Genomic DNA, 18,305 nt, shown 5'->3' with positions numbered 1-18,305 from the left:
GCAACACTTTGATATTATGGAATTTATGATTTACCTCATTGTGAACCTTACTAAAGATGAGTTTAAAGAAAATATCAAGTAAGAAAGGGGAATTTATTCCCTCTAAGGCTATCCGCAGAAGGCGCGGCTTTTCTGGATATCGATTACTCAGACCGCATGCGGTAACAGGGGCCGGGCTGTCATTTCCACTTTTCTCCCTTCCACACAAAACTATTTAATGTTTCTTGTTCAACGTTTTCGCAGCAGAATACTGTTCATAACTGATATTACCCTGGATGTAGTAACCAATGGAAATCACTGACTCCTATTTAAGCAATCCCTAGTGGAATAATTTAGTGAAAAATGATTGACAGTAACCTCAAATTGATCAGGCTCTTTATGGATTATTGTAGAAGAACTGCAGTGCACACCACTTCTTCAGCAGTTGAAGTTTGAATGAAGTAGAGGGGTAAAAACACCTACCTTGGGCCAAGGATGAGCCTTGATTTGCGGGAACTTGAACTCGCGATAGTCGGGATTCATGTCACGAATCTGCTCGTGGGAGGGTGTGCCGAGCACCTTGATGATCTCCACCAACTGGTCCACACCGCTCTCTCCGGGGAAGATGGGCTGACCCAGAAGCAACTCCGCGAACACACAACCGGCCGACCACACGTCTTCAAGGAGGAGCAATGTGGAAACGGGTAAACAAACTTTATCTTGAGATGATCTAGAGCATTTCATGGCTTAATTGCCTTAAGCACGAGTCACTGTAATGCAGGTTGTAAATCGGAAAGATGACGATAGTCATCATGTGATCTTCGGTCGTATCTTACCGATTTGCAGCAGTTGAGGGTAACCCGCAAAGCAAGGCTAGGCGATGTAGCAGAATCATTTTTGCTTTTTTTTCTGTTAAGTTACTAGGCGGGATTTTTCAATCTCTCATGGTTCGATTTCCGCTTGAAAGGGGCGTAGGGCCCTGCTCATACCACCCCCTATACGTCACCAATGGAGCTACATTTGGACTGCCATACGTTGCGACAAGGGGCTACAAGGGTAAATTCGCACGAAAATAACAAATAGCAAAAATAACAGCTGTTGCAAGCGGTGAACACAACAGAAGGGTTGGTAAAAGTTTTGGATTGGTCAGTGACAGGGGTAGATCGTATTTGAACGACTGAGCGGAGCTGAAGTAAGACCACATTTGAAGGATTGCATTTTTGGATTGTAAAATAGGTTTTACTTATAATAAGATATTGGAATGAACACCGATTGACATAGTAAATGTGGTCACCGAAAAACATCGTCCAAATTTAAACAATTCCATGTAGATAAATCTCAATCCAGATTGTGAACCGGACGTGATATGTGAATCCATTGAAATAACGCAAGGTGAAAATTACCATTAAGCTGGGAAGTCCTTTCACGGTGAGAGAAGATTGTCGTATTAACTAGGCTCCTGGCTTGAGGGTGGTTTCAACAATAGCTACAGTTATGACAACCAAAGCTGAAGAGAAATCACAGAATGCTTCAAGAATGGGGCTTTTCAGCCCCTCGCAATTCAGTTTTCAAGACGGCGGCACCGACTGATGCTCATGGTGCCCATAGCTAATATTATTCCAACCCTTGTGTGGGTCGGTAACAAAGCTACTTTCCAGACTTGTATGGCTTCAAGCAGCAATGGACGAAAAAAACCGAACAAATGTTAGGTTTAACGCTAAGTGGGATGGTGCATGGACTGCAATCCGGCTGATTTAACGCTGCGGAGATAAGGAATCCTAACGACTTACAAGTACCAAACCACGCCAAACGAACCAAATAAAGCAAATTTATTGACGCACTGAATAAATTAATCGCTAAAGCTGTAGGACAGCTAAATCACGAACACATCAAAAAATGAACTTGTGGCAGAGGAGAAGCTTAAGTAGCAGGAAAAATGCGTAGTATTAAAATTGGGCTGTGGAGTGAGATTTTGTGAATAGCCGTGCATGTAACGCCATTTGGCGAAATCTAGTGAAATGTGTAAGGCGGATTTCCGTGGAAGCCTCTCAGACGAGAAAGGGCGACCGGCGGTGACCAGGCCCTCAACAGATAATTACCACTGTACATAAACAATAAAGCAATGTAGGAAGGTATAAACAATTTGCGCCAATATGCTGTCAAGCGTCCTCCTATCACAGAGCCAAACAACACCTGCTTCCGGTTCATACGCTACCCATTTCCCACAGACCCGGCGTGCCAAATAGTTGACTACCTCGTCGGAATAAGTTGCGAAATTTGTGAGCATTTATGCGAGGCCACAAATTGAAGTATGAAGGGTGCTTTCTGTGTGTAAATAAGTGCAACTGAAAAATTAAATGTTATCGGTATCAAACCATGTAAGAAAGTTTCCGGTTCGTTAATCATAACACTATTTACTTAATGTGTTCTGATTGGAATGATGGTCATAAAAATCATAGAATGTTACTTTCGTGCGCAGGCATGTACCTACCTTATGCAGCGAGGATTAGGACTGGCACTGCTCGTTAAATTGTGCATTACAGGCAATTTCTCTCAGACTGACAAATTGTCAAAGGAGGAAAGCATTTCACTTCATCTCTTAAACTAGTTACGCAAGGTTCTTAAGTAGCATCGTGAGTTCTAGTCCCCTGAGCGAAAAAGACAACCAAAACAACGACGAGGAGCTAACCGCTGACAGTTCTTGAAAAATAGATTCAAAATTAATGCAAGTAGGTAAATCAAAGCGACAGTGCTACTGTCCATGCATTTAAAACAGAGCAAGTTGGCATTTTAAAGAAAAAACCACAGCACAGCTTGTTTCTAAAACGATATTTCATCAAAGCGGTACACATGATAGCATCGTGCCGTACTAGAGGAAAATGAGGGATCAAAGCGTAATGCAAATCAGCACACACCACGCACACCGAGTTTCGGAACCTAATATACTCTCGCACACAAACGAAGGGCGACTTGGAAAAAGATAAACGCGAGACCGAATGTACCCTAGAGTGGACCAGGATAGAACGCATGAGGAAGCGAAAATTGGAACATAAAAATACAGTCAAAAGTGGTGGAGAAAGGTCGAGCGTGGAGTGTGACAGAAGATCTGCAGTGCTATACATCAATTTGTCACAAAAACGCGCAAGTACACTCAACAGGCCACGATTTCGGCGTGATCACGCACCACGATTAACTCAGGGTTGGTGAACCAGGATGTAGGCAACGAAAGAGAGGATACTGTAATTTACACAGCGCCAAAACATGACTCAGAAATCAACTTCGCATAGCCTGGATCTCAATATCGTGGGGAGGATGACATAAACCCTTTACCCTATTTCGTGAACTGAACGAAACACTTGCAAAGATTCCGGGACAAAAATCAGATTCTGACTCACCAATTTGGCAGGTATAGTTGACAGCACCGAAGATGAGTTCAGGTGCACGATAATAACGCGAGCAGATGTAAGAGACATTGGGTTCACCCTGAATCAGGACTTTAGCGCTGAGAAAAAGACGATAGTGTCAGTTTCCATGCTTGCGCATAACTCTTGACGCTATCAACTAAGTTGAAAACGGAAGGATTAATTACACTTCAAGTGGATCGCCAAAGGCGTACTAGTGGGCAACAATACAACAAGTTCGTAACCTCCTTGAAAAGCTAACCGCCATGAAGGATGTTCAATTAAATGATCGCAACCGCATGTGGACTGACCAACTTAGTAATTCTGAACTAATAGTAGTGGAAAGGTAAAGGATGAACATGAACAAGATGCCATGGTTGTTAATTTTTGGGATTAACATGTTGTTAGCTACAGTGACCCAGCGGCGCATATTGTGAACGATGAAGGTAAGAGAGTAAATGAATTATTAAGAAGGAGTAGTTATCAAGACAGATGCCCTGTGAAAGCACGCCTTAAATAGCCTTATTAAAACGGACATATCATCTACAAAGCGAGCCAGAATTCCCTAATTCAACCTGAATAGGCAATCAACGTACACAGAGTTTAGCATTTGTACCCCCTTGGCATGAAAGCCTAAATAGAATTATTTTTTCCCCACTATTTGACGGGAGCTTAGAACATTGCAGAGTAGAAAGAAACGTATAAAAGTGGATCAAACTATGATGAAGTCGACGTTCTCAAAGAAAGACACTAATGATTGGTAATTGTTCACTAGATCTCCGAGCAACAAGAAGCTGATATAATTCCTTTTATGAGAGGCTGACTAGATAGTAGGAGTACAGGGCACGCTGCCCATTTATCATCACACTACCTTCCAAAGTCACAGAGTTTGAGGACTCCAGTAGAAGGATCAAGGAGAAGGTTTTGAGGTTTGATGTCCCGATGGCAGATTCCCTTGCTATGGATGTAGGCGAGACTGCGGAACAATTGGTACATGTACAGCTACAAGTGAAAACCAATAAGCCCCTTGAATGACAAGTCATCCAACCAGTTTTTCTCCAATTTCACATCACAGTAAAGAAGTGATAGCAGTCTAAGGTGGTAATTTAGTCTTTCCAGAACGCATATAGAGGCTACAGAAAGTGGTTAGATAGAGAGCATTTTATAAAGGCATTAAATATTAGACCATCAAGTTTGTTTCTGCGTAATTTAGTTTATGACGAATGAATTAAATGCACATTTAAATAGCAATCACTAAGCTAGTCGCCAGTGGAGAAGTTACGAGGATAGAGAAAAGCCAATGAAAACGCAATAGGGCTTTTCGCAGATTGCGAGGAGTTATCCGTTTCGATGGTGCAAGAATCGGTGAACAGTGCGTCCAAAAGATATGAAGTTTCCAAGTCCAGCTTCCATGTTTTAAGTAGTGATATTTCAGCTAGGGTTGCCAAGTGAGAGAATTGAGTGAATTGTCTCACTAATTCACTTATCTTTTATCTTATCTTTTAGCATTGTGGCGAAGAAATAGATGGAAAACGACTTATCAAATCCAACTTTATATCAAATTGACAGGCCTTGGAAGAATTTTACTTCCACCACCGGAAACAATTCGACTTCTTTAATTTGTCAATTTGTTTAAAAAGGTTTAGCACTTCCACGGGCCTCAGTGCTAATCCACAAGAAGCATCTACTGTTTACAATTCAGACATCATAAAATCTACCTTGGTCATTGAGACTTCGCCAAACTCGGAAAATTTCGAGAAATGAATTTCTGAAGTCGTTGATGCATTGAATATGTTTTATAAGCCGTACCCTCCTGTTTCCAAGTGATTTGTTAGTCTCCAAATCTGTCTGCACAATTGTATCAGCCAATACAGGAAGAAGCTCACATCCCCGACTTTTGGTTATCTTGGGAAACATTAATAAAAGGCACGAGAAAATGAAAAAAGTGGAGATGATGCCCCTTTTCAGCAACCTAGATGATGTCGGAGCGCTTAAAAATTTGGAAATTTCGTACGTGATGACAGCGTACGGAGATGAAATAACTCACCTTAGCAAAGATCATTGGAATGGTTTCTTTTTGCCGCGTGTACCGACGTGCAACTCTGTAGACTGTCTCGGGAACAAACTCGAGCACCAGATTCAAATATACGTCTTCCTTCTGCAGAGATAAGGAAGTATGTGTAATGGTATGCTTCAGAAGGGTGTGTACAAAACAGTGCCACATAAATAAATAAAAAAACCATACAAAAAAGTATGTATGTGTGTACACAAATGTCTTCGAAGGTCTTCTTCAAGTTATGTCTCACGATATTCCTAGTTTACTTACTACGCCCTCAGGAATTACAAAGGACTAAATATTAAATAGAAAGAATTGAGGAACTTCAAAGCCATAGATACATTATAGTGCGATTTGTTACCCTAATGAAGCGAATCACTGAAAGTGGTATCCAGTAGCCATAAATCTAGGAACTTGTATAGTCTACCATGGAAAAAGTATAAAAATAGTAACAACAAATGTCTAGATCCCTACTGAAAAGCGTATGCATGTAGGGTTTATTTCACTGCTTTACAGTGAATGGAGTAAAATTAATGCACTCACTCGTTCACCCATGACGTAGAAAAAGTACTTGAGTTTCACAATATTTTGGTGATCTAGAGAGCGCATGATTTGCAGCTCGCGGTTCTACAAAAAAAAGATTTCAAAAATAGCGTTACAAGTAAGTTGATTTAGAATGTAAAGAATCGCCAGAAGTGAGGTCAAGTACATAACTTTAGACGAATAGATCGCATATCCAGAAAAAATTATGGAGCACACACATTAGTCGCGTCAAAATTTTGGCGAATGTCAAACGTAATCACAAATTACTGGCCTAATGAAGAAATTCCCGCCTTTAGGCAAAACGAGAGCGAGGCAAAAGCACGGAATTTAAAGTAATTTCTGAAAAAATCATTTCTTCCCACCAATTTTTGATACTAGGCGCACAATGCAGTTACTGGAAATAGGAGTAGCAAGCAATAACTGGTAGTTTTAAAACGAATAATCTTTACAAAGCTCAAGTCTACTCTAAACACAGGGGATGGGAAAGAAAAAAAGATTAACGGCTTTAACAGCGATTACGACAGTTTCGAAAAACACTCCTTATTCTTGCTAAAGAAAGGAACAGCAGGCAATCTTCTTGGACGCGAGTAGCCGACTTCACCACGGCAGAGGACAAACGATCCAACTACCGTTGTGGCGCCACTTACCTTAATGAGCAAGTTTGCGTGTGGGTACAGCCGTGTGTGGATTTAAACGACAGAATTAACAGCTGAAAACCTGGTAGCATATGCTTAGGATGGGGGAGCAAAAAGAAAAGGAAAAAAACACAAAAGTGCGACTATTCAAACAGCTGCCCACTGACCACACCATTGGATAAAGCAACCAGTGGAGCCTTGAAAGCGAAATAGACTATTTACCATTAACATTTCATATCCACTGAATAAATTTATTACTCAGGGAAACTAACCTTGAACCGCCGATCCTGAAGGACCTTTTTGACAGCAACAATTTCATTGGTGTCACACAGACAGGCTTGATATACCACGCCGAATGAGCCATTCCCAATAACTTTGATGTCTGTATAGGATATTTCTTGTGTTTTGTCGCCTCGGCCCAAAGTCGCAACGACAGATACAACTTTACCGTCTTTGGCTACATATGGAGAGCAAAATTAAATGCTAGAGACCGATTAAAACTGCAAAACAACAAAAGAATTAGAAATAAAATGAAAGATACAACAGAATGCGAAACATGTTACAAATCTACACAATGTTTTCCCATAAAGGGGCAATGATAAAGGATTACATGTGATTTAAAATATATGAGGAAATTCTGTCAACAAAGTATTGACAGTAGGCGACTTAAAATAAGGAAATCAGCAATTTCTACAGAGCAGAAAGAGAAGTATAGGAGACACTAGGATTGAGAAGAAAGTTGAAGACAAACAATTTCCAGGATCCGTAAGTAAATACGGCAAAGGGTGTCATTTGACTGCTATGCAACTCTGGTTATACAAAAGCACTAATAAGCAAGACAACGTTAGGCATAGCTTCCACAAGATACCCTCTTAGAAATAGACTTAAGTATGGAGTCAGGTAATTCACTCGAAGATTAATTGCATCCGCGATTAAGAAGAGATTATGGGCAGTTGAAACCAATCCATAGGGATTTCTAAGAGCTTTCCCCAATGCCACACAATGATAATCGATTTACATAAAACCATTAAGATGAGTACTAACAATAAAAGCCTGGAGAAAAAAACACAAGTAAGCATTCCTACTTAAAATGTAGATAAATTTAAAGCATTACTTCCAGAAACCAAGGTAGGTATTAAAGCAAAGGCTATAAAACAAGCACGTAAGTCTCAAAGCCAGGAGAAAACTTTTAAAACAGTGACTAGAGTGTTAATTTCCAGTAAATTAATACCAATACTTTCTACATGCTTTAAAACATCAATATCAACACCAAAAATAGGTGTACGTGATCGAGTTTAGGTAGGGCACACAGCACTGCAGAAAACAATAACTAGGAGGACAATAAAAACTGGACCATTCAAAGTAAACCACGTAACATAGTAAATTTAGTGCAATGTTTGTGTGATACAGTAAAATAATGGAAAAGAAGTCATACCAGAGTGCAAAAAAGTACGTACGATAGCTCAGAGCGGAAATACGGTCGCATATACAAGGGCGGAAAACGCGAAAATGACTCACCACTCATCCTGAGATCATATTATCCGGTAACGTACTACCCGCCTATTAAGGATTGGCAGTTATAGAAATAGTTAGTGAATTAAAAATGAACCTAAAGATAATAAAGTCCGGACAAATTAATTTAAAGCAGACATTCTACTTCAAAATAACTGCAGTGGGAACATTTCAAATCCATGAACTTCGTTAGGGTCTGCGAGTTCATAAAAAGTCACTCTAAAAGCATCCAGCCTCTCGATAGTTTTCCGTAATAATCTACCCTGTGTTTAAAATAAGCGTGCGTATTTGTAAATTTTTTATTGGATGCACATGCCCAATTATCGTTCAAGTTGTGTCTGTTACACATTTATTTGCAGTGCTTTAAAAAGTTATTATATTTGTTGTTGCTGTTTGAGTAAAATAAAAATTTAAGATCACAACTACTTAAATCTAGCTTTATAGTGCTTTTTTATGCCCTTACATAGGCTAATATTTGTGTTGTTTGAGTGAATCGTTTAAATTAACGACATCAGCTGTACCCAATTGCATCAGCGTTTGGACATTTGCGAACTTTTTGATTCGCCCATTTTCTGTTAGGTGTTGTTGCACTTTTCAGGCGCCTTCTGATTATTTCACTCCTGTATTTATTTACAAATCTCGATAAGCCTCGAAATTGCACTTTGCTGCTGTCTCACTTCTGCCATGCAGATCTTATTTCAACTACGCAATCATATCGTTGTATAGTCTGTGGCGTGAATCTTTTATTGTCCAGATCTCTATGAGAATGTTTTTCATAGTACTGTATTGTGTGTTTTGTTATTGATTCTCTGAAATTCAAAGAAAGACAGTGGAATTGTTGTCAGGACATTGCTGGTATAGAACACCATTTTATGGGAAACAAATCTCGTCGAATCGATCACATATATTGTATTTGCAGCACCCCCTTTATTTTCAGTGTAATCTTATACCCAACTCCTTGTGATTTTATTTCAATGGGAGCACAGTAGCTGTAGCTCGTACTAGTTTTTGATAAGAGTTGGCTTTGATTTTAATTTTGTATTTGGTTGTTGGCTTCCATTACATGATAAAACACGCGCAATTAACTTAGGTCTTCTACTTTATTTTGACGTCACTTGCTGCAAGGTGGATTTACTCCGAAATTTGTCAAGTGAAACAGCTTTTTGGCTAAGTTTTGACTTCGTTTACACGTTGGTACTTTGGTACAGTGCCATATTTGCGTTGCCCAATTAGAATTATTTGGATAATTATTTATAGTAATTTGTTAAATTTGGACACCGAGCTTACAGTCGTTGTGATCCTTTTTGACACTATTTTTACCGTGGGAGAACTCAATTAACACTAGCTCTGTTGGTGATTCGTAGTTTTTCTGGGGAATTATGGTGTAATGGAGCCTCCTTTACACAACGCGATGTTTCATTCTCCTTAACCTTTTACCAGTCTTGAAAAGTCGATCGGGGTGCTCATAGGGGTAATTTTTTGGAAACCGAAATGTGCTTAGTCTTCTTGATTCTTAGTTTCAATGTAGTAGCAGTGAATTTAACCCTTCCGAAAATCAATTTCAGGCAGTGCCGTTTCACGAATGCCCTTCCTGAGTCCCGACTGGAGGTGTCCGGGCGATAAATGGATAAAGTCTTCAGAAGATGGAAACACATGGGAGAACGCCAAGGACTGGAGGGAAAAGGTCTTCGCCAATATGAATGACGCCGCTTTGAAAAGGTTACCCTTTCATTCCTTCTTATTCCTTCCATTTTAGGATTTACCGTCAATCCCTTACAGACGATCGACTTAGCACCGAGGATTTTGAGTCAATGCTGGCTAACATCGTTTGTTTCCAGCCGCACATTCGGATCAACTTGTACAGTACCCGGGAGATCGCAACTGTTAGTACGATAACCGACGCTCTACTGAAGTTGGATATGAAATCGGCTATAAGGGACGTACGACGTTTTAATTACGTTTGCAAGGTAATGCTCTCCACTTTCTCCACCGTTTCTTAGTTGGTGCGCCGCTTGTTGGCTGATAGGTTACACACTATGACAGGTCGATCCCAGCTCTACATAATTGAGTTGTTGAAAGTCATAATGCATCAAGGTAAGAGGTTTTTTCTGAATTCCTTACATTTTCTAGTGCTGGGAAGTTGCAACCAGACCCTTGTCTTTCGACAATTGCTTGACACATTGCGGACAAACCTAGAGCGCCACGAGTATGATCACATTGGGAGTTCGCAGTTGTGGGCCAATCATTGGGAATCTCTCACTAAGATGAAGGCAACTCTGGATGATTTCGACATAAAACAGGTTTGTTTATTTAATCTAAGCGTCTTCGTTTTAAACACCTTTTCTGTGTGGCTTTGCGGCACTTAATTAAGGCTTATGACGCTTTTTAAAAAAATACTGCAAATAGCTATTTTTTACCACTCTGTAATATTTCAGTTCTTGGTTAAGCATATTTTTTCAATTCTTAAATAATCTGTCGAAAAAATATCTTTTTTAAAACCAAACAGAAATTACAGTCGAAGAAAACCCAAAAAACAGTCTTTTGTGTTTTCAGATGGAAGTGTATCCTTAAATTGGTATAATGATGCAACTTCGGTCAAAAAGTTAGAGACTTACTGGGTTTATTCTATTACTTTTTAGAGGAAATAATTGCTTATATTCTGTGCAAATGTTTTGGCTTGCTGGACATGAATGGGGACCCACAACTTATGTAAAAACTTCATTTGGGAATTACTGCCACTAAGATTGCACTAGCCTGAGGTAGGTGATAAATACGTCAGGCCAAAATGTGACTCACATTAAATATCCCAGGTAGGACACGTCAGAATGACGTTAATTTTTGTATCAAACACATGCCGCTAGAGTTTCTCACGCTGCTAACCTTCGTCGGACAAACACTTCCTCGATCAACATTTCGTTTTATCCGTCCTATTGCCTCGAAGCTACTATTCAAAATGACATCAGTTCTTGCGCGAATCACTAATATCCCCATTAAGACGCTTTCTGTGAATGAATAGTTTAATTCATCAAGATATCACTGACGTCACATGTCCCAAGTAAGCAAACAGTAGTAGGTATTCAGGTTGGGAAGCGCCAATTCTGGGAATTAATCTAAAAAAAGGTTTCGTCCTCAATTGTCTTGTTTCCTTCTCATCACCCCTTCCGACTAATGACAACCAGGATAAAGTGGTAGCGAGATACCGCCCTTTAAAAATATGCAATATTTAAAGAAATCGGGTATTAGTTATTTGATGACCATTTGGGTCGTACAGTGCTGCACTAGAGTCTGTAACAATTGCTGGATACTGCGGCGAATTTGGATGAACAAAAGTCTTTCCTACCATCGAGATAGTAAAATCTCGGGAGACTGAATAGGTCTATGTAGTTACAGGCCAATTTAAAATGCGCAGGGTTTTCTACAACAAGTAAGCTTCGTGTTGTAAAAATGCCATTTGAAATGTTATACATAGAGCAGGATAATCCTCTGTTGAAATCGCAATTTGTGTTGTAGACCCTGACAAATAATGCCGATAAGCACAGCCCCCACAGGGGTTGCATTCGCGGTGCTGACTCGCGGAGCGAGAGTGGACAGGCGCGACTGGAGAATCTGCCTCTCGAGTGCCTGAAGCTCATCGTGGCGAACGTGAATAGCCCAGAAGACCTGGAGTCGGCCTCGGTGGCCTCGCCCACTCTGGCGCTGGTGGTGAATGACGAGGTATTCTGGCGCCGACTGGCCACTCGCAGTTTCACGCCCAACCAAATCATGTCAGTGCAATTCGGTCGAGCTAGCTGGAAAGCGGTGCCTGCGGATAATGGGGCGCGAGACTGCAACTGGCGCCGTGCCTACATCCGTCTCCTTCGTCGATTCGGTGAGCAGCAGGTCCACTCCGCCTGTCTCGGCATCTGCGAAAATTGCTCCTGCCTCTATTGGATGGTGGGTTACTTCTTCGACTTTTATTTGTCTTTCCTTTTCAATTTGAGTGGCTTGGACTTTCCGATCTGCTTGTGTGCTGTGTGAATGCTTGCTTCATATCCGAGATTTATGAATCGGAAGTATCTGTCGTATCCAGTCCTGTTTCCCTTTAGACTGATATCATGGTAAGTACACTTTCCTTTTCATTCTGTTCGACTGTGTGTGGATGTATGTGGCCAACAGTATTTTGATCTTTTCAATCTATTTAAATCATTCGTGTGTTTAGCAAAAACGTGACCGTTCTGTAAACAAAGTTTAGCGGTGGAACCTTCAATCTTGGAAGTAAACTGAACATCTATCAAATTTAACTACAGATTCCTTAATTTTATTTGTTGTCATAGCGATGTTTCTGGTTTCCTGTCCTTAACAGCATCCTACCTGTTCAGTGATTACAAATACTACAAACCCCGGATTCATACATCGGTGGCAAACCGAGTATTTATAAAAAAATTTGTGGAGAAAAAAAGTGTGTATATAACTCACATTTTCTAAACTTTCAGTGGTAAGAACCATGTTGAAATCCACCTCTAAATAATTTCCATTGAGTTATAGAAAACAATTGCGATTGGGATGAGCATAGTTTCATTTCACCACCCCTCTTTTGATTGTCATCGTTGACTCTCCTCAAGTTCGCCACTCTGTTTGGGTTGTCATGAGGTAGTGGAGTGGATGGTGATCGCCTGCAAGACGGGAGCAAGGTTAATCGCAATGAGGCGTTTTCAATTTCACCTCCATTCCTCCAACACAGTGGTGGGAATCGCGTGACACTAGAGAAGTCCGCAGAGTTAATTATGCAATTACGTCAATGTTATTTTGTTACTTGTGATCAAAGCAATGATAACCGCCCTATGATGATTTTCAGCTCTTGGGTCACCCGTGCTACCGACAGGAGAAGCCGCCGAGGGTGCGACTGCTCTCCCCGGAGAACTTTATCGCGCTCTTTGCCAAATGACCTTCCTTTCAAACCCCATCTCACCTCCATTGCTCTCCTCCTCCACTTTTCTATATGATCGTTTTTCGTCATCATTCTCTTTTCACATACTCACGAATGTATTGCATGGACATTTACTTTATTTTGTTGTTTTTATTTATTATTTCTACCTGTCTTTTTTGGCGCCACATTAAAACATTGCGCTCATTTTTACGTTGCACTTCTTTTCAGCAAATGGAGGTTTTGGCGGATGATGCGAGGTATCTGGCCGACATTACCGCCCTGATACGTCCAGACCAGACACCATTAATCAAGTTACTATTTTGGGTGAAGCCTTGGGAACCACGGATACGCGTATCGACAACATACTTCGGGCACTGTCTCGGTACAGTGACACTTCGCTTAACCATGCTAAGATGTCTAGATTTCGTAGACGTCCCGAAGGCATCTACCCAGAGCACGGCCTCGGTGGCCATTTCTGTGAGTATTCAGCGCGCAGAACATTCCATCCTAGATAACCGGCAAGAGCCGCACCTTTCTGTAGGAATGGTGGGCACAATCATTCAAGAGGGTTTACAGCTGCAAAAAAGCTAGTATATGCTAAGCACCAAGGCAACTCTCCAATCTTGATCAACGTGAAAATGTTGAATTCTGAGCTGATTTGAAGTAACCTTTTGGAGTTAGAAGGATAAGATGTACATGCGACACAGTATAGATCCCCACATTGTTACTGCTTTGAAGTGAAGAAGGATGTTGATGTTTTTCGTCGTACCACCAAACCTGTCTACTGTCGACGCATTCCAGTTAGTGGCCGGGGGATGAGATGAATGAGAAGTGTAAGGTCAAGGGGCTGTGTGCAAAAGGATTAACCGCAGTTTCCACTCCTTGATACCTTTTATAGCCATTTAGTCTCCGTTTGGCGTGAATACGCAGTGTAGAAGATTATAATTGAAAATAGTGATCTTCACGGCATTCTCCTTACACTCGGTGCAGTTGTAGGATTGGGTCATTCAAGGTTCGATAGAAAAATCGGAAGCGAGGATATCTGTTAAAAATTAAATGTTGCTTCAGTTTGGGGATGGTATCAAGCCGTTATGTCTGAAGGCAGGATTTTCCACAGCATAAGCAGGTCCACTAGTTATTTTTGTGACTTGGGAAATATGCAATCGTTTAGCCCGTTTGCTGATTGGAGGCTGGTCGCCCACCTAGTTTGTGCAGCAAGGTCAGTGCACGCGTCACGTGATTGGTGGGCAAATTCCTGCCTTTCTGCGTCGCCTACACAAGTACGCACATTACTGTGTCTGGATCTTCCAAAATCACAGCGATTAGCGTTTTGTTTGTTTACTGTTTTTTTTGGATTCAAATGCCCTCAGTCAGACACCATTTACCTGCGGCCATGATTACCACTGGTGGTGTAAATAAAAAATTGTTTGTGCTTTATAAGTCACTGTGCATGACCTTAATAAAATCCAATTTTCCTTGTACATTTAAATATTCGAGCAAGCAGACCTTCCGAGGTCACGGTGCTCCGCTCCTAGTTAAGGTCTCTAAACCTTTTTGTACTCAACAATAAACGCCCCTTATTTCTAATATAGCTTGTTGTGTTTGCTGGATTAACTTGGGCGCTGCATTAGTGGCAGCAGTATTTGAACCAAATTCCGACAAATGAAAATCATCTTATCGTCGCTAAGGGTGGCAACACTCCTGAAGACGCGTAACAGAAGAGTCGCCGGGATTGTGTCACTTTTTTGGCGACTTCTTCAGATGATATAATTAGCCTGATAAAAGTGATCCAAAACCCCAGTTAATCATAGCTAAAAGTACATCACGCACCCTTGTCACCAATGTGTTAAGGCGAAAGTTGGCCATCCCAACGCCGATGTTTGCTGTAGTGGCCCTTTCGTGGGGGGTATGTGCGACCCCAGGAAACGCTCCTGTGTTGATGTCCTAGAAACCTTCATTTTCTTGGCTACTTCTGGGGCACGCTAGAACACCACGCTCTAGATCAGGCCGCCTCGATCGGCTGATATCACGTGCAAATACACTTTAAGCATGCTAATAATTACTGTAAGGTTAGAGTCAATCAAATGCTATAAATATGCCAGACTGAAACCACTCCCTATCTTTAGCATTCTCCACCGATTAGGTGGGTGTCTACTAGGAATTAGCCATACTCCCTTGCTCTATCATACCCATATCGAAGCCTTTCTCTAGCTGGGAGAGTCCGACAGGATCGAGGCTCGCGCGCAAGAACACCAATTAATAGCATTCATTTAATGCACCAGTTCTCCTTATTTTTTACTAGATAAAATTTAAAGCACTTTAAAGCCAAATATTTAATTGTCTATCTCCGACGAGAGGACTTAGAGACCCTCTTACTGCTGTATGTTTGTGACACACGACTTAATGGAACCAGTTAGTGTGAACGAATAAAGGGCACCTGTGAAATTCTCGTGACTTGGACGTTTAGAGCTGAGAAAGCTGAGGTGGAGGCAGCAGTTGTGACAACTGCAACAAAAGTGTTGAAGTGTCAATATCAAAAAAACCTCTTGAGCAATCCCAGATGCTAAATCCCTCATGTTCCACCTTCCATTGTTACTTTTGCCCTGGTTAGAATGGTTTAGCTTTGGTCATCAGTACTCGCTTCTTGCTGAAAATGTACACGGACGGATGAAAATACATTCATGTTTAGTACGTGATGGCATTTGCAGGACAAAAACCTACAGAGCAATTCCAGGGCTTTGCCATTTGCTGCGCAACTACTGAGATTGGTTCACTAAGGGTCATGTGGTAAAAAGGTCAAATGAAAGTCTGCTTTAATTCAGATCACACCAGGAATAAGGTGCCATGGAATCTGGACTTGGAATTAGTTAACAGACAATCCGATGGAGTGGGGAGACCTGAGTGTGATTTACATACTGGACTGAACGATGATGCCGATTTTGGAGCGATTTTTTTCCAATTCACACGTTTTACCACCCTGAGATGCACAACAAATAGAGTGACGGGCTAATCATGGGGAGTACCACGTTTTTTTTTCCAATGGGTGGAGAAATTTTTAGACGAAATGTCACTAATTTTTTCTCTAAACTTAGTTAACACCAAAATTGTGATTATAAAGAACAATCATCAAAATCCGATTAACTGAACCCATAGTGGATCATATGTCAACTCCTCGTTTAAATTTCAGCTTTGATATAATAAAGCGAACGAAGTTAATAAGTGTGAATCCCCTCCCTGCCCTCGCCCAAATCCTCGCCAATTTTTCCCATCTGAGTTTACAAATTACCCATGTGGTTAAACGGAAATGGAGCAGATTCGAATGGCAAAACAAAACGAGAATGACTGATTGGATTATTACAATAACATCGAAACATTTGGATTGTAAAAATGCCACCTGGGTAGCTGCAATGCCCTTCGCTTTGGTCACGCGGACACTTGGGGCCCCGCCTTGGTACTTCTGCTGGACGGCATGGCACCAGACCATCCCAGTAGTAGCTATTCCTTCCTTGCGACGACAGTATATATTCTGCCCTAATATTATGTCTTCCCTCATCTTCAAGAATGCCCCGACCAGCTAATCTGATCCTAAAAGGCAACTACCCCGATTTCCGTTACCCAATTCTAGACCTTAACATGACGGAATGAGGGCATATACTGTGGGCTGGAAAATGATGTCCACCTTCGGCAACCATCCCAGTCCCGTGTTCTGCGAAAATGCCCTTCATAACCGAAACATCACTACCCAAGAACCCTTTGGAAAAGTAAATTACGTAGCTGTCTACGGTGCTTGTGTGAGGATGCCTTTCCACTGGCCGGATATTTATAGCTAGGCAGTACTGAAGTGGAAACAAAGAGAAGAGGAAAAATAGACGTGAACCCTAACCCCTACGAAACTCTTTTAAATCCTGTCTATTACTAAATAACACTACTATTAGATTAGTGTTCCCACCACTGCCAATGGCCAGCACACTTTCCGTCTCCTAATTTTAGTTATCAAACAGGGAAAACTCCAGTTCCAGCAGAATTGTCAGGAGGGATCAGTGAAGCTGCAATCAAGTACCTCCTCAGTTGCATGGAAATTCGATGACGGTGTGGTTGGTTCGTGTAGTGGCTCCTTACAGCACCAACTGCATTGTGATGACCGACGTGGAAGGTTGACCAAGGGGAGCGCCGGAGACGAAGCTCAAAAGGGGATGTGGGGGGGGGAGAGCTATACAATGCTTTGACCATTTGTTTAACACTCCGTTTTGGTAAGGGGCATTAATGCTCCTCCTTTTTGCTTTCGCTGCGTGGCACGGCCTCCAGGTCGTCTCAACGGAGGTCTCGGAGGTAACAGTAGAGCATTGTAATTAGACAAGTACGACATCGTAATCTCATAATAGACGAAAGGTGGTTACTTTCAAGTCGACAGGATTAAGAAATCGTAACTGTTTTAAATCATTCTTAAAAGTCCCTATCAAGTACTAAATATTAGCCACCTTATAGGGGAAAGTTAAATGCCACACTGGTTTACGGTACCGTCGCAATGACATATTCGTTGTTAAGGTGATGGTGGCAAAGATAAGGGCCTAGCAAATGTAAGTTCCCTTGCAGTCCCTCCTCCAAATTACTAAATCATTGTTGATGGAATAAATATTGAAAGTAGTTCACGCCCCAACTTACAACAGTGGTGTCACAAAACAAGTGGGCAAAAGTTAATGTAAGTCCCGCATTGAATAATTCATTATTTAGGAGGACAAAATGGATGCGATGTCGCAATGAATAGCACAGCGCTGAAGGATGGAAGAGATTCAACAAATTGGAAGCATAAACAGCGCGATGGATTACACACACAAGGGGAGATATAACACTCAACTGACATCCAAAAAGCCTCATTCGCAAAAGTACTGCAACACAAGTATACGAGGAAAGCAGTATGTGATAAATGCACACAGTTAAGGACGGTACGTTTAATGTTTGTAGTATTTTGGAGAAAGTAATGGCGAATGAGATTAAGCGGTAGTGACTGGGGGGAAAAGGAAAAAGCGATGCCAGAAACAAGAAACAAGACTTCTATAATGTCAAAACACGGAATCACATACTTCAAATCATGTGATGCAACTAGTAAACATAGGCGGGGATTTTCTGATGATCCTCTTACACATCTTGGTCATCGCATGAGGTGGGAACATACTGTTAAAGTTAACCTGGCACGAAATAGTTACTTTTTCTAAGGATAGGTGCATCGCTACAAGGTCTTCCTGAAGGCGAAAGGAGACATAATCCTCTGGCAG

General features: G+C 41.3%; 2 protein-coding genes across 2 annotated transcripts; one reads left to right on the top strand and one right to left on the bottom strand. All coding sequences in view use genetic code 11, as the record gives it.

Annotated features, from left to right (window-relative positions):
• Nucleotides 1-214: 214 nt before the first annotated feature.
• EGR_02624 (Glycogen synthase kinase-3 beta) lies at nt 215-8,812 on the bottom strand (the record flags this gene model as incomplete). Its single annotated transcript, XM_024491873.1, has 8 exons — nt 215-271; nt 463-656; nt 3,375-3,481; nt 4,252-4,382; nt 5,428-5,538; nt 5,980-6,063; nt 6,887-7,071; nt 8,761-8,812. The coding sequence occupies 8 exons, from the start codon at nt 8,810-8,812 to the stop codon at nt 215-217; spliced, it is 921 nt and encodes a 306-aa protein (XP_024353688.1).
• Nucleotides 8,813-9,708: 896 nt separating this feature from the next.
• EGR_02623 (F-box only protein 32) lies at nt 9,709-13,050 on the top strand (the record flags this gene model as incomplete). The annotated part of the gene is made up of 6 exons (XM_024491872.1): nt 9,709-9,845; nt 9,883-10,093; nt 10,127-10,220; nt 10,257-10,426; nt 11,637-12,059; nt 12,961-13,050. 6 exons carry the CDS (start codon nt 9,709-9,711, stop codon nt 13,048-13,050), a joined length of 1,125 nt encoding a protein of 374 aa, XP_024353687.1.
• Nucleotides 13,051-18,305: the final 5,255 nt, after the last annotated feature.

This window comes from Echinococcus granulosus (genome assembly GCF_000524195.1).
Source record: "Echinococcus granulosus chromosome Unknown EG_S00012, whole genome shotgun sequence".
NCBI lineage: Eukaryota > Metazoa > Platyhelminthes > Cestoda > Cyclophyllidea > Taeniidae > Echinococcus > Echinococcus granulosus.
Note: the sequence above shows the minus strand (reverse complement) of the source record. Positions and strands in the feature narration are given on the sequence as shown.